This window comes from Carcharhinus amblyrhynchos, chromosome 3, assembly GCF_965287045.1.
Source record: "Carcharhinus amblyrhynchos chromosome 3, sCarAmb.v2.hapA, whole genome shotgun sequence".
Classification (NCBI taxonomy): Eukaryota; Metazoa; Chordata; class Chondrichthyes; order Carcharhiniformes; family Carcharhinidae; genus Carcharhinus; species Carcharhinus amblyrhynchos.
The window spans coordinates 133,891,589-133,914,006 of record NC_137326.1 but is presented as its reverse complement, the minus strand read 5'-3'; the positions used below and the strand labels follow the sequence as shown (position 1 = coordinate 133,914,006).

The 22,418-nt window shown below is 39.7% G+C and overlaps 1 protein-coding gene across 1 annotated transcript in view; it reads left to right on the top strand.

The window, feature by feature from the left end:
* Positions 1–10,899, top strand: part of prkci (protein kinase C, iota) — a 101,102-nt gene extending 90,203 nt beyond the window's left edge. Inside the window, exons 17-19 of the mRNA XM_080186041.1 lie at positions 914–1,003; positions 8,115–8,230; positions 9,981–10,899. Of these exons, the coding sequence (XP_080042167.1) occupies positions 914–1,003; positions 8,115–8,230; positions 9,981–10,068 (294 nt within the window). The 3' untranslated portion in view covers positions 10,069–10,899. The remainder of the gene's footprint in view (positions 1–913; positions 1,004–8,114; positions 8,231–9,980) is intronic.
* The last annotated feature ends 11,519 nt before the right edge of the window (positions 10,900–22,418 follow it).

The window sequence follows — 22,418 nt, the reverse complement described above, 5'->3', positions numbered from 1 at the left end:
GCCCCTTAGTGTCCTGGGATGTGCATGTTAGAGGAATTAGCAGTGTAAATATGTGGGGTTTGAGGATAGGGCCTGGGTGGTATTGTTGTCAGTGCAGACTTGATGGGCTGAATGGCGTCCTTCTGCATTGTAACGCTTTTATGATTCTATGAAATTATTATTAGCGTGCACAACCCACAATTACATATTAACGCTGACAGAATCCCAGAATTGCAAACATGGCTAAGATTTGTCTGTGTTTTAGTTTAAATAGCACTATCTTCATTCATTGAATTTCAACATTAGGACTGGCTGTTCGCGGAACAAGCATGATAGGCAGAATATCATAAGGGATTAAGCGATACAGAAAGCTAGCCCCACTCAACAGAAATGCTCTGTAATAGGGAGGTAAGAGTGCAGGAGAAAATGTTTGACAACTATCCTTAAAATCCAAAACACTAAGAGACCGAGTGTTGTGATAAGTTAATGCTAGTGTTGTGCCTCTAGCATTGGTTCATATTCATTCTAGGTTTGCGAGTTGCCTTTGCTGTCTATAAAGGACCTAGATGAAATGAGGCTGCCAGTCTCAGTCCCAAAGAACATAATCAGAATTCTAACTCAATACTAATTAACACCAAATTGGTAATCTTATGTTGAAAGGACATAGACTGGCAGATTTGGGAAGTGGCTAGGTACTCGGTTGGTGCCATGTGGGGTATGCTTTTTAAAGGTAGGTTGCGACACATTGCTCGGGTAGATAAGAAGTAACTTTGGTTGCACTGATGGTTTTACATGACTTGGGAGTCTCAACACTATAACATTTTTAGTAACACCAAACTCACATTAGGAAAACAAAACTAAAATCTAAATGCTGACTGACGTAGGATTAACTTTGTTCTTTAGCATTGTTTTATAAATTATGTTTTTGTTTCAGGACCCAATAGACCGGCTTGGATGTCACCCACAAACAGGGTTTGCTGATATTCAGGGCAATCCTTTCTTCCGCAATGTAGACTGGGACTTGGTAGGTTTGGTTTGGACTGGAACAAATTCATCTTCAGAAAAAAGCTACAGTATAAAATGCATGATAGTGCAACCAAATGAATATTTTTTCTTATGACTCGTTGTTTTGTTTGTACAACTTTTAAAAATGTTTAATGTTTTATATATGGTGTATGATGGCTATTGTTAACATGTATCTGCTCACTAGAGGTTAAAACTCTAGTGACTGTAATTTGGATGAAATTTATACTCAACTGGAAAGCCAAGGGTTAATTAAGAACAGTAAGCAGGTGTAATCATGCTGACAATGTAACATTACGTAGTGATGGAGGAAATGCAGTGCTTCTATGTGTTTCACTTGCATTTAAGGCATTTGCATGATGTGCTGGATAAAGGCCCATTGATAAAAATGAAGGCAAACTGTTTTAATGGGGATATGGCAACAGGAAGTTGGTTGATAGACAATGTTGTGATTTAAGGCCACCTGTTATAGGCATCTATTTGTTCTCAATTATGCCAGTTTCTCTTTAAGCAACCTGTTTGATTGGTTGTTTTTAATGAAGGTTGACTCCACTTGAATGTAATCCTAGAGCAGTAGTCAGGGACAAGAGTATAACAGTAGAACTCCCTTCAGATCTGGCTTGGGTCTGTGTTAACTACATGTACTCTTCAATCTCTTTCATCAGCAGGAACTTTTGGTGTTGTCTGTAGGTGATGGTAGATAAGGGATTTAGTTATGAGCAGAAACTGGAGAACATGTAGCTCTCTTCATTAGAATGAACAAGGTTAAAAAGATATCTAATAAAAGTGCAAAATTATGAGAGGGCACCATGAGAATAAAATGGGTTTGGGCGTAAGATTTTGCAGTGAGTTGGTGCCTAGAAAGCATGCATTTAATGTCTAAAGTAAAAGAATGATTGGCACGGTTAAGATCATTTTTATTTACATAAAGCATTGTTAGGACATAAACTTATTTGAAGTGGTGGTTGAAACAAAATTGCTAGCTTTTTAAATATTGAAAAAGGAAAAGAACAAAGTGTGAGTAAATAGAGAACCAGTGCAGGAGTAGGCTTTGTGTGCTGTACAGCTAAGATTTCATCTTCCTTTCTTACCAGTTATTTTCTCTTTTATCCCTCTTTCTCCCCTTTTTCCCATCCCATGAAAAAAATAGCTTATTCTGAGGTATGATAGCTAGCCATGACAGCCCTCTACAACACTCAGTATTTATTGAGCCAGTGAGTAGAGACCAAAATATCTTAATTTGTGTATGATTCTAGTCTAGACATAGGGCACTTAAGATATGCTTTATCTCATCTTTGCCTGATGTATGTGTGTGTGCAGGCATGCCTTCAAGCAATAAGGGAAAAAAAATTTCTACATATAATTATCATTGCACTGATCAGCAAATGTCACTGACCACTAATTTGGGTTATGAATGCACCTTAGATATGGGACCGTGCTTCAGTTGCAAATGAAATCATCAAACAGAGCATAAGGCAGAGATCACTATTCCTGATTTATATGACTCAGTAAAGCATCAACAACTGAATGAAGAAAGGACTGCTGGGTTGAGGGGGTATTGGAGCAGGGGGATACACTTACAGTGCACATTCCCTCTTTCTTTCCCCCCTCCCATGGATATCTTGCTCAAAAGCTTACACCTATGTCCCCTAGTCCTTGTACCATCAGCTGATGGGAAGAATTTGTACCTACCTCATCTAAACCTGTCATCATCTTATACATTTGCTTCTTTTTGCAATCTCAAAAAGAGATTAGTATGCCTGAATTTTCCAATTAGCATTATTTTATGCCTGGGAGAACTGTTTTAAATCAGTTTAATTTAAATTAAATCAATACGTTACTGCTACATTAAATCACAACAATCAGAAAACTGCCTGATATATCCAACTGTGACACCACTGCCCAGTGTAGGAATTCTCACCAGCCACGTTTCTAAAATTGTTCGAGGTGTAGATCTTTCGTCAGGATTAGAACTGTAAATGCATTCATAGGACTGGAGACAGGAGAGAACAGCAACATTTAAAAGTCAAGATCACTGATTCCTATCGGTTAATGGGCTTAATAGTCTGTATCGAGTGAAGGAGGTCTGATCATGGGTAGCTAGCTCACAATCTTTTCAGTAAAGGTTAAAAGTTATGTTTAGAATGAAACAGCTAAGTAAGGCTATGAAAAAGCATGGCCACGACAAACTCTTGAAATTTCCACAGAGGAGGGGATTGAAATAGAGAATGATAGGAGAAAGTGTGCAAGGTCACCACGCTACTGAATGAAGGTTTGGGGCAAAAGACTAGCGTACTTAGGAGAACAATAGGATAACATCTCTCTGAGTCTTGCATTGAGTTTAGTTGGAATAACATGAAAGGCAAAAGGAGAAAGGTTAGGTGTGGAAAGGGAGAAACCACACAGGGAGGTCAGTGTCACACTTTAAACAACAAAAATTAAAATTGATAACAAACCTGCATTTGATTTCCCCAGTATATTGGAAATTGCATTGTGACCAACAATTATAATATGTTTAATTATAGGAAGTCAGCTTAAATTCCTTTTTCATGATTTCCATTTTATGCTCCTTGGAAACATGCTCCATTCCTTAGCTATCTGGTAATTGTCTGTATTGAGTATCAGAGTCTGGATTATGTAACAAATGCCCCTTTAAAGTGGACAAATGCTTAAATTTTACAAAAGGAATAATTGGGCAGAGGGAAAAACATAAGAACATAACATAAGAAATAGGAGCAGGAGTAGGCCAACTAGCCCTTCGAGCCTGCCCCGCCATTCAATAAGATCATGGCTGATCTGTCGTGGCTCAGTTCCACATTCCCGCCCTCTCCCCATAACCCTTAATCCCCTCTCTCATCAAAAACCCATCAACCCGCGTCTTAAAAATATTTAGCGAGGCAGCCTCCACCACTTCAACGGGCAGAGAATTCCAGAGATTCACCACCCTTTGAGTGAAGAAGTTCCTCCTCAACTCCGTTCTAAACCCCCCCCTTTATCTTGAGGCTATGCCCCCTAGTCCCACTATCCTTTCTGAGCGGGAAGAGTCTCTCCACCTCTATCCTATCCATCCCATTCATCATCTTATACGTCTCAATGCGATCTCCCCTCATTCTTCTAAACTCTAACGAGTACAAGCCTAATCTATTCAGCCTCTCCTCATAGCTCAACCCCCTCAACTCCGGCATCAGCCTAGTAAACCTCCTCTGCACTCCCTCCAAGGCTAAAATATCCTTGCATAAGTACGGCGCCCAAAACTGCACACAGTACTCCAGCTGCGGCCTCACCAATGCCCTATACAACCGCAGCAAGACCTCCCTACTTTTATATTCAATCCCCCTCGCTATGAAGGCCAGCATCCCATTCGCCTTCCTGACCACCTGCTGCACCTGCAAGCTGGGTTTTTGCGACTCATGCACAAGGACCCCGAGGTCCCTCTGCACCGTCGCCTGCTGCAGTTTTTCTCCACGTAAGTAATAATCCTTCCTACCATTATTCCTACCAAAGTGGACCACCTCGCACTTGCCAACATTAAATTCCATTTGCCATTTCCTGGCCCATTCGCCCAGCCTATCTAGATCCTTCTGTAGACTCTCCACACCCTCCGCACAATTTGCCTTTCCACCAATTTTGGTGTCATCAGCAAATTACGACACCATACACTCGGTTCCCTCCTCCAGATCATCTATATAAATGGTAAATAGCTGAGGCCCCAGCACCGACCCCTGGGGCACTCCACTAGTCACCATCCGCCAATCCGAATAGCACCCATTGACCCCCACTCTCTGCCTCCTATTTGACAACCAGTCCTCTATCCACGCTAACACCCTACCCCCAACTTCATGCCCCCTGACCTTCTGCAATAACCTCTTGTGAGGTACCTTGTCAAACGCCTTCTGAAAATCCAGAAAGACCACATCCACCGGCTCTCCTCTATCCACCGCCCTAGACACATCCTCATCGAACTCCAGTAAATTTGTCAGACACGACTTCCCTTTAAGGAAACCGTGCTGCGTCTGCTCTATCAAGCAGTTCCCCTCAAGATGCCTCGCTATTTCCTCCTTGATGACGGATTCTAACATTTTACCTACAACAGACGTTAAACTAACAGGCCTATAATTCCCCGCCTTTTGCCTGGCACCCTTCTTAAACAACGGCGTAACATTAGCCGTTTTCCAATCTTCCGGCACTTCCCCGGAATCCAGCGACGTCTGGAAAATAACCACCAAGGCATCCACTATCACCTCCGCCATTTCTTTCGGAACCCTCGGATGCATTCCATCCGGTCCTGGGGATTTGTCCACAATCAGCCCCTCCAGTCTGTTGAGCACCACCTCTCTAGTAACAGTAATGTCATCAAGACCCTCCAGTCCTACCACCTTTCCATCTCTAACATCCGGCAAATTATTCACGTCCTCTTCCGTGAAGACCAAAACAAAAAAGTTATTCAAGACCTCCGCCATATCCCCATCCCCTACCACTAAGTCCCCCTTCTCATCCTCTAAGGGACCAACGTTCACCCTAGCCAGCCTCTTCCTTTTTATATATTTATAAAAACTCTTGCTATCCTTTTTTATATTAAGCGCTAGGCCAGCTTCATAGTTTCTCCTACCCTTCTTTATCAACTTCTTTGTCAATCTTTGTTGACATTTAAACCTCTCCCAATCCTCTTCTCGCCCACTACTCTTAGCTACTCTAAACGCCTCCGCTTTTAATTTAACACTTTCCTTCACCTCCTTCGTTATCCACGGCTTATTACCTCTCCTCCTATGGTCCTTTTTGACCATCGGAATAAATTTCTGCTGAGCACCAAGAAAGATCTCCTTAAAGATCCTCCACTGCTCCTCAGCAGACCTACCTTCCAACACGCTCCCCCAGTCCACATTCGCCAATTCTTCTCTCATCCTACCATACTCCCCTCTGTTCAAACAAAGGACGCGTGTCCGGGAACCCACTTTGTCGTCCTCCATCTGCACCAGAAACTCCACCATACAATGATCACTCTCCCCAAGAGGATCCTTCACCGCAAGTTCCCTAATTCTACCTGCCTCATTACATAGCACCAGATCCAAGATAGCTCGCTCCCTCGTCGGCTCCAACACACACTGTTCAAGGAAACTATCCCGGCAGCATTCCAAGAACTCCTCCTCGAGCCCACCGCGTCCAACATGGGTCGACCAATCAATATGCAGATTGAAATCCCTCATAACTACGGCCGTCCCATTCCTGCATGCCGCACTTATTTGCGCGTTAACAGCCTGCCCCACCTCCAGATCATTATTGGGGGGCCTATAGACGACACCCACCAGCGTCCTCCTCCCTTTGCTGTTCCTAATCTCTACCCACAACGATTCCACCTTCTGCTCCTTGGCTCCAATATCATCCCTTGCTACCACCCTGATGCTATCCTTAATCAGCAGAGCTACGCCCCCCTCTTTTCCCTCCTGCCTATCCTTCCTAAACACTTGATACCCCTGGACATTCAGCTCCCAGTTCCTGTCACCTTGCAGCCACGTCTCCGTAATGGCCACCAGCTCATATCCATTTGTGTCGATCTGCGCCACCAACTCATCCACTTTATTCCTAATGCTTCGCGCATTCAGATAAAGCACCTTCATCCCAGCCTTCACCTGGACCTTATTGGCCGAAACGCCACCAACCATCCTCATGCCCCTTACTCCCTCTATTATTGGGACATCCTCGGCCTTTATCCTTACCTGTACCGTCCCCTTAACTTTAGACCCCGTAATGTCACCTACCCTCACCCCCCCCCCCCCCCCCCAATTAGTTTAAAGCCCTGTCTACAGTCCTCTTTACACGATTAGCCAGCATTCTGATCCCAGCACGGTTCAGACCAACCCCATCCCACCTGAACAGGTCCCACCTACCCCAATACTGGTGCCAATGCCCCATAAATTCAAACCCATTCCTCCCACACCAATCCCTGAGCCACCCATTCACTTCCTTAATCCTATCAACCCTACGCCCGTCTGCACTCGGTTCAGGCAGTAGCCCAGAGATGACCACCTTATCGGATAGTGGTATTGTCAGTGGACTAGTAACCCAGAGACCCAGGGTAATGTTCTGGGGACCTGTATTCAAATCCCACCAGAGCAGGTGGTGAAATTTGAATTTAATAAAAATCTGAATTTAAAAATCTAATAACCACAAAATAACACGAAGTGTTAGCTCTATTCTGTCCTCTCAGATGCTGCTTGACCTGCTGAGACTTTCCAGGATTTTCTATTTTTGTTTCTGATTCCAGCATCTGCAGTGTTTTGCTTTTATCTGTAAATTAACCACAAAACCATTGTCAATTGTTGTGAAAGCCCATCTAATTCACTTATGTCCTAAAGGGAAAGGATGAGAATCTGCCATCCTTACTCATTTTGGGGCAATTAGGGTTGGCCAATAAATGCAGGTCCAGCAAGCAATTCCCACATCCCATGAACAAATAAAGAAATATGTAACTGTTTAAATACTGCATACTAAAACTGAATCAGTAGAACTAAATTAGGGAAATTAGACCAAAACTTTGGGGGAAATAAAAACAGAAAATGCTGGAAAAGCTCAGCAGATCTAGCAGCTTCTGTGGAGAGGCAATCTATAAATCTTCAGTATTTCAACATTTTGCTTTTATTTAAGTATTTAATTTCCTGCCACTCTTTCGCTTCCAAGAATCCCGATCTTGAAGTACTGCCCTTTTTTTCGACTTCCAGCATCTGTATTACTTTCCTTTTATTCCAAAGTTTTGGAGGAGCTGCATGAGCAATGCAAGTTTGAACTAGTGACCATTTGTCATTTGTCAAAAGCTTTGCTGCAAAAATATACTTCAACCTGAATCTCAGAGGATATCTCCTTTTTTCACCAATGTGTCATTTTTAGTTCCCATGCTACTATTCTTATTTACTTTCCAAAGTTATTAATTGGTGACAGTTACTATGTAATGATGGGTGGTTTTGTGTTTAGAATTTGCATCAGGAAGTGCTTTGGTGTTAACAATAGTCATTCCCCATCAAATCCCTGGAGCTGGCAGAATGAGACTGACTGTACAATTTACCATAAAGAAGACTAATTTGTGAAAATTGAACCTTTTATTCTTATTGATAATCTAGATGGAGCAGAGACAGGTCATCCCACCCTTTAAGCCACACATTTCTGGTGAATATGGACTTGACAACTTTGACTCGCAGTTCACGAATGAACCCGTCCAACTCACTCCTGATGACGAGTAAGTAGCATTGCTGGTCATTTTTTTCTGTACTCTGTTTAGGCACCAGAGAGTTGACATTGCATATCTGGGATTGTAAGAGATTGATTCAGTCCTGTTTATCACCCTCGTCCAACAAAACTATAAACCTTGTGAACAGCTGAAGTTGTTTCAGTATACCTTCTGCATGCTGGTCTAAATTATTTGTGCCTTTAATACCTCATTTGGCCTTGGTTTTCATTCTAATTAAAAATGTGCTGTAAAGGAAGCGAGGAAGCTACAACTATATTGTGCGCATCTGTTGCATTGGCAATCATTTATGTGACATATACTTGTGAATAAACAAGAAAAAAATTCTTATGGTTTTGATGTAGCTTCATTCTATAGATAAAAACAAAATACTGTGGATGCTGGAATCTGAAACAAAAACAGAAAATATTGGAAAATCTCAGCAGGTCAGGCAGCACCTGTGGGTAAAGAATAGAGCCAATATTTTGAGTCTAGATGACCCTTCGTCAGAGCTCTGATGAAGGGTCATCTAGATTCAAGATGCTGTCGGACTTGCCGAGATTTTCCAACATTTTTTGTTTTAATTCTATAGATATTTTACATTGAATTTAACATGAAATAATCTGTAATTGAACTAATAGTGTCATAGATTTATACAGCCCAGAACTGGCGTCATGGCCTTGCTAGCTCTTTGTGAGAGTTTTCTAATTAGCCCTATTCCCCTGCTGTCTCGTTGTAGCTTTGAAACGATTTTCTTACTAGGTATATATCCATATAGTATAGAAATTATTACTGAGTCTGCTTGTAGTGCAAGCCTTTAGGCAGTGCATTTCACATTATCAAAAAAAAAATTATTTTGTTTCCCCCTACTGCTTTTGGCAGTTATCTTAAATCTGCATCCTTTGATGACCTTCCTGCTAGTGGAAATAGTTTTGTCCATTCTTATTTAAATGCATTAAAATTTGATTCCTCTCCTAGTCCTCCTCATCTAAGTAGAATAATCCCAACTTCTGAACTCCCTAAATATTTAAATACTGGTAGCATTCTGGTAAATCTGGTGGTTAATATCAAGATTTATACCTTTATTCATGAAGCCAAGGATCACAACTTTATTTTTTAGTGAACAGCTTCGTCGACTTGTTTTTCTATATGCAAAGAATTATGGTGTAAAATTTGATAAATGCAAAATTTTCTTTCATAAATCCCTAGTAATGGTTTCTGACTCTTGTAAGATTATGTTTAGAGCAAATGATCTGTTGTGTCTCAAACGGTTTTCACTGCAATGCAGCTTTTCGTGCACAATTGCAGAACTCAATCAGCAATTTCATCTACAGGTAGGATATGTTGTAGGCTGTCATACTGCAACAAAATCATCTACTTTAGTTTTATTCTTGACCTTTTAGCCTTGGGTTTCCCTTGCGTCTGTCCATGCCATGAGCTATTTAACTAATTGAAAGTACAGTCAGCCACCCAGCTGCCATCTCTGTTATTGCTCTATTGTACTGAATTGCAAGAATTTATGTATCCACTCATTTTCCCCCATCTGAATATCTAGAATTACTTTCTCTAAGGCAGCTTAGCAACAATTATATGTTACAGTTAAGAAATTGTATAGGGCTCCCCTTCCCCTCCCTCCATTCCCACTGTTGTGGTGTATAGGAGTATGAGAAGTGGATAGCCTGATCTGATGTGTCATTGTTACTTTTGTTATACCTTCCATGTTCCCAAATTATTGTTCTTTTTTGTTGTTTTATTTCCTTAGTGATGCTGTAAAGAAGATTGACCAATCAGAATTTGAAGGCTTTGAATATATCAATCCCCTTCTGATGTCAGCTGAGGAATGCGTCTGAGCAGCTGGAATCTGTGCACTGTGCCTAGTGCCTCCAACCTTGCATGTGAAAGAGCTAAAAACATTGAATGCCTTGCTTTAGTAGCAGAAGCCTTTTTTCTGTACATCTAATGGTTTGAGAATGCTCATCCCAACTGTAATCCAGCAAATGGCCAATGAGTACTTGTGTATTTCTATTCCAGTATAACTATAGGTTGCAGGTTAATTGCCTGAGTTCTCAGCCACAGCAGCTGAGGTATTACCTTTTTTCCCCGATATTTCCTGCTGACTATTAACTTGATGAACAGGATAGTTTATGTCAGGGAGCACATGCTATCTTAATTTGCCTAAGAAATGACTGCTTGTTGTCCTTTCCATTGGGAGGTTGGATGGAAATTTAACTTTATTCTCTTGGTGTTATGGCAATTCCTATGTCCACGACTTACTCCCCCAAGATTCCTCCACCAGCCTGTGGCTTTAGTATTGCTCAGGGAGATGGCAGCTGATGGCTTTGACAAAAAATGCTTTTGCTGGTTAAAACATTGCCCTTATGTACTGGGAAGGTGTGTCAAAGGTTATGGAAGGAAAAACATTTCAAACATTGCTTCCAGCTACTTGCATAGTACCAGCAGGATCATGTACAGAAGCTGAGTTTTGTAGAAAAACTGACAGCATTTATTTCATTTGACTATTAGTTTTTTTAAGTTCTCAGAATTGTTTTCGGACCACATAAATGATAATTATAAAAAAGTGCACAAATGTACTGTGACTATACTTTTGTCTGCACTGATGTGAAAGGTGTCTTTTTTTATATAAATGTATATATAAGCAGGTAAAGTTTTATTCTGTTTCACATTGTGTCAATTGAGGCTTTCAGTCCTGCCAGTATAGTTCACTGGAGCTAAGGGGTTATGGTGTGGAGATGCCGGCGTTGGACTGGGGTAAACACAGTAAGAAGTCTCACAACACCAGGTTAAAATCCAGCAGGTTTATTTGATAGTAAATGCCACAAGCTTTCGGAACGCTATTCCTTCGTCAGGTGAGTGGAGAGTTCTGATCAGACACAGGGCATGTAAAGGCACACACAGTTTACTGAATACTGATTAGTATTCTGATCAGTATTCTGTAAACTGTGTGTATCTTTATATGTTTTGTTTCTGATCAGAACTGTTCACTCACCTGACAAAGCAACAACATTCCAAAAGCTTGTGGCGTTTACAATCAAATAAACCTGTTGGACTTTAACCTGGTGTTGTGAGACTTCTTGCTAAGGGGTTATGCAGAGCAGAGAGTGATCTGCCACATATTGTCACTGTTATACTTCATACATAAATTACTAAAATGATTTTCTGTCTACTGCTATTTGTAGTGTTTGCAGCTGATGCCAAGGAAGCAGAACAAGGTTTTCCTAGGAATTGCTCAGATACTTGGAAATGAAAGATGCATTCATAGCCTTCTTCCTCCCACTTCCCCTGGGGAAAAAAACACATTTCAATACATAAATAAAAATCAATAGCATTCACCAAAATACTGTGCTACAGACCTGACACTACATAAAGTTTGTTTCTTGCCCCATGAGAAGTTCAAACTTAAGTAATTTCAAGTGAAGAAGCAGAAGCGAAACTAGGTACAGATTCCTGAGCAAATATATTCTAATATTTATCAACTTCACTCTTGACATTTCCCATCTTCCCAAATTCTTCTGTTTTGTGACAGCTTGGAAGGATCACCCATTGTCCCTTGTAAAGGAAATCGTTAACATTACTTTGATAAATTGCAATTACACTTAAATATCAAAGGGACATAACCAGCTAAATTGAATTTATTTTGGTGATCTCTTCCACAGCTAATTGAACAGATTTTATATATTTGTGCTGTTACGACTTCCTGTCCCTTTTTTCCCCATCCATATTAGTTTACAGAATATAGCTTTGATTATATGTTAAAAATTGTGAGAAATGCAACATTGCCTGATATGGGTTGCAATTCTACCTTGCCATAACCTTAGTTTCTTTAATGTTCCTGCCTTATCCACACCTACTTAAAGTTCAGATTTTAGTTGCATTCCATACTTAGCATATGGTTACTGAGTTCCTTACCTATCTGAAAGAAATTTTATTCTATCGAGTGTCACACAATCCTAAACGTTGCCCATTGCCCTACCAACATCTCTTATTTTATTTTAAGACTGCTGTATACAGCCCAGCTAAAATGAGGCATTCTGTGTATGTCCTTATTTAGAGCTCTTTGTTTAAATAACTGAGTAAGTTAAATTTGTTTTTTTTAATTACTTGGGATTCAGGAAATGTTAAAGATGTTTTGGGGTTGCATTCAACAATTCCGACCATTGTTCTGTGAGAGTGGAAAACCAGTGCCATTGCTTATGACTGAAAGAGAATATTTTTTGTTACATTCAGAGTTATTGGTTTACATTTAATGAACAGGTCAAATTCAGCTGCATTTTAGAATTTTGGTATATTTAGACTTTTGTTTTGCAATATCATCCTTTTTTGTGATGACAAAATGGGCTTAATGATTACTCAAATGTTCTCCTGCAATGAGTGTCAATGGGAAGAATGATGCATTTAATATTTAACTTCCCATTCTGGGCACCTATCAATTTAAAGCACATAATTGCTGTTGGGAAATCTGCGAAATACCAGTAAATGTACCATTAGCATTGCGGTGTAGTTCAAGATGATACACATCCTTTTCAAATTTGTCACGCATTTGGAAGACTTAGTAAAGAGACGATAGCCCCTTCTTGTTTAATGGTATTATCTGTTTTTTGAGCACTGTCATAACACAGTACTTCTGTATATTTAGACAGATGAATGTAACAGTGCAGATGTTGGTTGCCACTATAACTTGCACCATTGTTGAAGTTTATTGTTGTCAAACTGCAAACTGGATAGTACAATTGCTGGAGTAAGATTATATTTTTCCAAACTCTTGACTCCCTCCCCACTCGCAATCATTCTTTTTCAACTCAAGGCTTCCTGGGGAATATAAACTGGGTGTCAGCAGTTCTTTGGGTATCTTGGCAAAGTCTGTATTCTTCATGTGGATAGCGATGAGTGTTGATGGGTTCAAATATGAATTGTAGGGAGCAGTGACCAGTCATTGCTGAGGTGAAAGTATCCATGCTAACACACTGAGAGTGAAATAGGGCATCTTTAATCTTTATTCAATCAGAGTGCTGAAATGCAGAAGGCCCAACCCATCAGGATGAGCATTGTTAATGATTCAGAAATACTCATTGCAGAATTTAGTTTGGAAACTGTATGTCATTTCTTCATAAAATACCAGTGAACTAGTCATACAACTCCAAGGTTATTTGGAGCATGCCTAGTCGTGGACTGTGCAGTCAAAGCGCTGAATCATTGGCCAATTTACAGGAGAATCAATGTGTGCATATAGTTTAAAGTAGCTTTTTGGTTTTTGTAGGAGACTATTCTCGATTGTGTCTAATTGCTGAGAGAGAGGGAGTTTGGTTGAAAAATGTATTAAGATTTTGATTTATTATTGTCACATGTATTGACATACAGTGACAAGTATTGTTTTGTGCACGCTATACAGATAAAGCACACCATTCATAGAGAAGGAAATGAGCATGCAGGATGTAGTGTTACAGTCATAGATAAGGTGTAGAGAAAGATCAACTTAATGCAAGGTAAGTTCATTAAAAAACCTGACAGCAGCTGGGAAGAAGCTGTTCTTGGATCAGTTGGTACGTGACCTCAGACTTTTGTATCTTTTTGCCAACGGAAGGAGGTAGAAGAGAGAATGTCGAAGTGCTTGGTTCCTTAATTATGCTGGCTGCTTTAAGAACATAAGAAATAGGAGCAGGAGTAGTCCATCTAGCCCTTTGAGCCTGCCCCGCCATTCAATGAGATCATGGCTGATCTGAAAGTGGTTCAGTTCCACTTACCCCCCTGCTCCCCATAACCCTTAATTCCCTTATCGATCAGAAATCTACCTACCTGTGACTTAAACATATTCAATGAGGTAGCTTCCACTGCTTCAATGGGCAGAGAATTCCAGAGATTCACTACCCTCTGAGAGAAGAAGTTCCTCCTCAACTCTGTTCTAAACTGACTCCCCCTTATTTTGAGGCTGTTTCCTCTAATTCTTGTTTCCTTTCTAAGTGGAAAGAATCTCTCTACCTCTACCCTATCTAGCCCCTTCGTTATCTTATATGTCTCTATTAGGTCCCCCCTCAGCCTTCTAAACTCCAACGAGTACAGGCCGAATCTACTCAATCTCTCCTCATAAGCTAACCCCCTCATCTCCGGTATCAACCTGGTGAACCTTCTCTGTACTCCCTCCGAGGCCAATGTATCCTTTCACAAATAAGGGGACCAAAATTGCACACTGTACTCTAGTTGCGGCCTCACCAGTACCTTGAACAATTGCAGCAAGACCTCCCTGCTTTTATATTCCAACTCCCTCACGATAAAGGCCAACATTCCATTTGCCGCCTTGATCATCTGCTGCACCTATAGACTGAGTTTTTGCGATTCATGCACAAAGACCCCCAGGTCCCTTTGCACGTTGCATGTTGTAATTTTTCACCGTTTAAATAATAGTCCATTTTAGTATTATTCCTTCCAAAGTGGATAACCTCACACTTGCCAACGTTACACTCCATCTGCCAGATCCTTGCCCACTCTCTCAGCCTATCCAAATCTCTCTGCAGACTTTCCATGTCCTCCACGCAGTTCACTTTCCCACTCATCTTTGTGTCATCAGCAAACTTTGTTACCCTACACTCGGTCCCCTCCTGCAGGTCGTCTATGTATATGGTAAACAGTTGAGGCCCCAGCACCAATCCCTGTGGTACGCCACTAGTCACCAACTGTCAACCAGAAGAACACCCATTTATTCCAACTCTCTGCTTCCTGTTAGATAATCAATCCTCAATCCACGCTAACACTTTACCCCCAACTCCGTGTATCTTAATCTTCTGCAGCAACCCTTTTGTGAGGCACCTTATCGAACACCTTATGGAAATCTAAAAACACCACAACCACCGATTCCCCTATGTCAACCGCACTTGTTACATCTTCATAAAAATCCAATAAATTTGTCAAACACGACTTTCCCTTCATGAATCCATGCTGCATCTGCTTGATTGAACCATTCTTTTCCAGGTGTCCTGTTATTTCTTCTATAATGATGGATTCCAGCATTTTCCCAACTACGGACGTTAAGCTAACCGGTCTGTAGTTACCCGCCTTTTGTCTCCCTTTTTTAAACAGCTGCGTAACAGTAGTTTGCTGAGGCAATGGGAAGTGTAGACAGAGTCAATGGATGGGAGGCTGTTTTGTGTGATGGATTGAAAGCTTCACATATGGAATGATTCGTAAACCAAATAGTTCAGGTGTAAAATGCTATGTGGCCACCCAAGTGCTTAACTGCTCTGTAGTAATTTATTATTTTAAATTGTTCTTGTTCCCCATCCCTCAAAGAACCTTTAATGTTTTAACTTTATAGAGATAAAAAATTGGTTTACTAACTATAGGAAAGGGCTTCCCATGATGAGTTTTGCTGGTCATTCAAGCACTTTTCCCTTTTAAAGAGGTCAGTAATGTGGTTTCCACTGACTAGCCTAAACAGTCCAAGAAATCTGCTATAGGAAATGTATCAACATGACCTAATAGACCACACCATACCCAAATCCTGAAATGGTACCATGATGCTATATTGTTAAGTTTTTTGAAATAAAAACAAAAATACTGGAAGTGTTCAGCACTGTGGAAATAGAAGTTTGTAGGCTGTTAAAGATCCAACTGGATTGGTGTTCAACAGCCCCTACTTGTATGAATTTTATCTCCTATCTAACTCATTTTCATTCAGGTAATTTTATCATTTAAAAGAGTTAGAGGAGAAAGAGCAACTTTCAATATTTGTCATAGTATTAATTTGTGCGCCCTTAACAGGCAGCATTCTTACCATGACGTTTCCCATGTCTCTTTTTTCACCAAGTTGCAATTCATCTATAAACCAATCCCTGATGGCAGTAACCTCCAAATCAATTAAAAGTAGTAAATTGGTGGTTTGAGGTGTTCCACAGTCATATTGCACCCTCAGTGTTGTTCCTGGTTGAAATTCAGTAAAACTCGGAACCAGGATTTTGAGGATTTGGCAGTTAAACACTATCTTTTCATTAATGTACATGATTAGTGCTTTAAAAATTGATTGAATATTGGTTTATTTTAAATGAGAGATCAAGTGCAAGTATGTTTCTGGGATTTCTGATTGTTACATGTGCTCTTTTCCCATTGTTGCCCCGCTCATTGCTGTTATGTAATTTTTGTAATTTCATTTATCTTAACCCCAATGTTTGTGGTTCTTTTGATTTATTAGATCTCAAGCGCCAAGCTTTCAGTTAAGCAGAAGATTCTGCTGTTATCTTTCTGATTCATAACTATTTAGCAACAACTACTGATTGCTCTTTTTATATTGCTAGTGTGAAAGAATATTAATTTAGTTTTATCCTGTCATATGCATATGCTGCATGACTGCCTTTCAAGTACAATGTAGACTAATATAGTTTGTCTCCTGTAGGATCCAGTACTAAGGACTGGGTCAGTTAATTACCCTAATTACAATTATACTCTAACATCAGGTTAAGTGGGAATCTATCTTTTGTCAATTTGTGAATAGTTATAAGTATTTAATTTCTTCTTAATATGTATGGTTTCTTGCATTAGACAGTATCTCTTGCTGTTCTGCTTACATGGTATATTAAGCTAATTCTTAATACCCAGAACCATGTGTTTGCCCTTTACATTGGAGTGTAACTTCTAAGCTTGCATTGTACTGCATGAAGTCACAATTTTGTTATCTGTCCCAAGATAAAAAATCAGCCCTGGCTTGCACTTCTCTTCACTGATGTTTATCTTAATGGATTATCTTTCCCTTGAACCAAAAAAATTCACTTTGCGCCAGCCCTAAAGCAAGCTCTGATATGGTAGCATTCCATTACAGCAAGAGACCAAGATTTACAGAATTCATTTTCTCATGTAGGTGTGATTTGCATGTCATTTTGATGAGGGAGAAGTGAGTGTTGTGTTAGTTTGGTTATATCTAATATCCACACTTCACTGATCCAGTGATGCAACATATTGTGGTATTATGAAATAATCAGTGAGTTCAGGTGAGTCCCGCCAATAACCAATGCTCTGGTCCTACTATTTCTGTTGTGGCAATTCCTTGGGAGGAGGAGCTACCTGATAAATGTAGGATAGAGATTTCTCTCTGCTCACAGCTTGTAACAGTCACTAATACGCACACAAATGAACATCTAGGTTTTTGACATTACCACTGAACAGTAAAAATCTCCCCATGGAGTGATTTGAAAGAGAGTTATTGGAATTTTGATTTTTAGTTTGAAGTTAAGATAGTTTTCTCAAGCATAAATGATCTCTACATTTGTGTGGCAGTTGAGGGAGCTTCTACAGCAATATCATATCCCTGATGAGTTGGCAAATCTCTGCATTCTGTGTTAGCTTGTTAACCATACTGTCTGAATAATTTTACTGAAAAACACCTCCAACCTATTTCCATGATCACATTCGTCTGAATGTAAAGTAATGAATTCAAGCCTTAAGATTCTGAAATCTCTGATTCCAGAAACAGGCTCATATCTCTGGAAATATCCCCCCAGTATTTGTGTGTGAGCGCATGTGTGTGTGCCTGAGCAGAGAGACTTGTGTACTGGAGCACTGCAGTGAAGACCTGGAATCTATCCGAGGAGTTGTTTGAAGGATGATTCTACAGGCTAATATTAATAGCTGAAGAGACCAATTGTAAATAGTGAAATTTAATTCTTGTCAGCATCGGACCACTGTAAAAAGATTGAGATTCGATTCCTGTGCATGGGGCTGGTGAATGATTTGCTGTATGCTCTGCAAATGCTACACTATTAATATTGACTTGATCAGGAGTCCAGAATATTGAGCTATGGCCTCTGCCTTAGTTCTGGTATATTATAAATGGGATTGTGGTTTGTAGTAGTGTTGAATAGAATTGAGGGGATGGAGAATATCCTAATGAAGATCCATTTGATTATGATGCAATATTTTCAGAATTAACACATCTAACCTATTTTTACTAGTTTTTATATGGTATCCATTTAAATGCTGTGCTGTAAGTAAACATGGACACATATCTGAGTCAATGAATTTAAGTGAAATCAGGAATGAGAATGGGCCACTCTGACAAGCTCCAACCCTTCGATAGCTCAGTTGGTTGGACAGCTTGTTAATGAAGCAGAGTAATATCAACAGTGTGGATTCCTGTACTGTCTGAGGTTAATCGTGAATTTCAACCTTGTCCCTCATGTCAGGCGTGGTGATCCTCAGATTAAATCACCATCAGTCAACTCCTCTCATGGTCATCTGGGACAATGGTGTCTTTACCGTAACACTTATGTAATTGCCCTTGAATTACAGAAATAAGTTTGCTTGGCTGATGAGTGGATCAATATTTCCTTTGAGTGGAGCAGTATTTTTTATCTTTTTTTGTCCATTTTCATTATTTTTTCTGCCTGATTTTGGAGTTAAGTAACAATCTGGATTTCCCTTACCCTATATTAAATATCTTATATATCCTGAACTGAGTAACTCTACATTGCTGCAGGAGCTTTCTCAAAGCAAAGGAGATTTAATGAGACTCAGACCATTCTTGATTCAATGTGCATGTGCCAAAATGCAACAAAAATAGTAAAAGAGGTCATGTTTTTTTTTTATTCGATTTGGAGGAATAGTTAACCTTTTTGTTTACCATTTTTTAATGGGGAGTGTGGTTGAATTAATTCCACAAGTAAATAATAGGGGACCATAATTAGCCAGTTTTATACATCTCACAGTCATGAATTTAACATCTTCATAATGAGGCATTTTAGTCTGGAGCATGTTCAGCTGGGTAGTGATGATTTCCATATTAAACATACCACAGACATAGCCTGGTATGTTTTTATTTTTTTAAAGGGGAGGTTAATGTAGGTGGGATTTGGAATCTACCTCAAGTTTACATAGATCTTTTGGTCATTTCCTGCAGTTCCTCCCTGTCAGCAAACAGCAGCCCATAAAGGCACAAGTTGTCTCAAATTGGCATCATTGCACTAGGCCTAAGGTTATTAAACCTTAAGTGATGCTTCAAAAGTGAATACTGTATTGGCAACCATGTGTAGTGTTATTACATGTGATCAGACAGTGAGTGCTGACAGACTATTTGGTTCTGACAAGTATCATCACTCAGTTTGACCTTTGCTTTCACATGATTTCTACACGCTTTACTATCCAGCAGATTTCTAAGATTGTGCTTAGGCATCCTAGGTGGTCTTCCTTGCTCCCTCCCCAAGCTCAAGGCCCGACCCCACTGATATCCTGTTTGAAATAATAGGCTTCAGGGAATAAATCTGGGATATCTTTGGTGGTTCAATACTGCAATAGAATTTACTAACTGCCAGGAGATCCTTGCCTCGATTAGCAAATAAAAAAGAGCAGGAATAAATCATATGACCCATGTGTGTGTGTGCATTTGATATAATTATAACTGATTGCCCCAACTCCACTTCTATGCCTACTCTCCAAATACCTTGATTCCTTGAGAGATCAAATATCTGTGTATCTCAGCCATTAATATATATTCAGTGATGGAGCATTCACAAACGCCTTTGGTAGCAATTTCCAAAGATACACAACCCTTTGAAGAGATTTCTCAGTCATCCCCATCTTAAGTGATTGACACGCTGACCTCAGGCTGTACCGTCATGTTCTAGATTCCGCAGTTAGGGGAAATAACCTCACATATCAATCTTGCTTCAGAATCCTGTATTTTTCAATGAGATCACCTCTCATTCTTCTTAACCTCAAGAATATAAGCCCAATTTTTTCAGCTCCTCATCTTGTTTGACACAGCAAGATGAGGGACTGCCTCACCAATTGCAGTTGAATAGGAAATCATTCTTCTGGTGTCTTTGTCTTTGTCTCTTTGGATATGTCTTCATTACGCATTAGCCAAATTTAATGGTGTTGGTGACAGGCTAAGTCTTAAGGGGAGTAAAACGGATTTCACTTCAGAGCAACCCAATCATATTTGCATTTAAAGTGAAAGTTGATGTCTAACCATGTCATTCTGACATTGGTGTATGTTGTGTGAGGTCAGAGCTGGGGGAATATGATTGATAACTTGCCTATGGTGTTGTCTTTTATGAGATGTCAGATCAGTCTCCTTTTTAGTGCAAGCTTACCGCTGGGGCAAGTCATTTGGCGCATGTGGTATCTCTTGAATTTGTCCGCTTTAACTAGAGTTTTCCAATTCTGCTCTCGCAAGTCTGTAATTTTCCACTCAGTGAATTGAATCACTAGCTGGCTAGCTAGTGCAAATGGAATGTCTCAGCCACCTGCTATGATGCAATCCAATTTCCCAAAAACTCAATTTTGCCTGGCAAATTCACAAGGTGACAAAAATACCCAGATCAAAACAGTAATTATCTCTTTCTACCCATAACGTGTTTGTGCATGATATATTCTCCATGTATACTCGTGGCAGCCTGCACTTCAGGTCCAAGAACTATTGTGCGATAAACAAGGAACTAATTCAAGTCTGGAAATGAAGTGAAAAAGACAACTGCATTTTCCATATAGTGAAGCTTTACTCTCAAGGTTGAGGGATGTCCCTGTCAATTAACTTAATACTGAATCTCATAAAAATGCAATATAGTTTACTGAAATAATGTTTTCTATTATGTTCAGGCTGTACTAAACAAGGATCTACACAAGGATCTCTGAGGAATCTTCAGAAAATATTCAGTGCCCTGATCTTGCGACTATAGTATACTTGCATTGTAGTTCCCAAACTCAGTTACTTATGGTTATGTGCATTTCAGTAATTGGTCTTAAGTCCCTACTGGTGTTAAGTTGGACCATAAAATGGAGGAGCAGAAGTAGTTCATTTGGCCCATTGATCTGACTAATCTGATATAATCCTCAAATCCACTTTCCTGCCTTATCCTGATTACCCTTGATTTCCTTACTGATTAAAAATCTGTCTATCCCAGCATTGAACATACTTAACCTGGTCTCTAAAGCCCTTTGCTGTAGAGAGTTCCACAGATTCGCTGTTTGACCTTTCCATCTCATTATTAATACAGCTTTTTTAAAAACTCAATTTGAACAAGGGAAGAGTAGTGTCAATTTGGGAGTGACATTTGAAGTCTTGATGTGGGAATTTGAACTCCAGGTTTGTGCAAGGAAACTATCAGAATGTAAGTCTTCAAAGAGATTGTACTAATTTGTGACTTTACACGAGAGCCCTGTAGTGGATATGTATGTATATGTATATATATATATATATATATATAAAATGAGCAATAATTTGTGTTGTAGAGTAATGTAGCTGGAGTTGCTGAGTCAGAACTATAACTCTTTAAACATGAATTAAGTTTTCATATTGTAACTACACCTTGGGTTTTTGAGTTCAGGTTCTCTTACGTGCGGTTGTCTTAACCTGTTCATTTACCCTTTCTATTCAGCTCTTAAGATAAAGCACAAGTGAATCCTTAAGTTTTGCTTTTGAGCAAACTTATGTAAAAGAAATATTGTCACCCTCAGCTCTTGTAAATTTGGTGTTTTTATATGTTCAGCGTGTGAAGGATAGCAGAAGGGCTCTGGTCCCTAGGATAAGTTTTCAGGGAACTATACCACTGTAAGTATTTTCAGTTAAACCAATGTTCTTTATTTTGTATAGCCCTCCTGTGGGCCTTGGAGTCCATCCTCATGATTTAATTACATCACTTTGAATTTTTCTTTGTGTTTGAGCGTGCATGTGGAGCAGGTGGTGCTAATGCTGAAATAAGACTAGTCCAAAATAGTGTACTTTTCTTACACATTTTCTAGCTTTCACTTTGTAACTTGAAATTTTAATTTTTTAAGTTGGGCTGATGCCACAACACATGTGTACTTTATACTTTATATATTCACTGGGTTAAAAACCTTTTCAAAACTACTGCATTGACTGCTGAATTGGTGCAAAACTTGTCATAGATCGATGCATCATGCTGCGTATATTAACACTAAATGCCAAATACTGTCATTGACATTCCTGAATGTGGGAGAACATTCTGTGGGATTTTTTTTTAATAAAGATTTGGGAAAGATACAATATAACAATGTGTCCTATTGTGCATTGAATGTCAAGTGAATTCTTCACTTTTTTTGTCAGTCAATAAACATATAAGGAAAGGAGAAAATCACTGCCAACTTCCTTCTGGAAAGTGCTTGCATGAGAATGTTGGGTGAGAATGGGAAAATACAAGAAGCATCCTTTTGAAACTGCTTGTAGAATAGTATGTGTTTAATC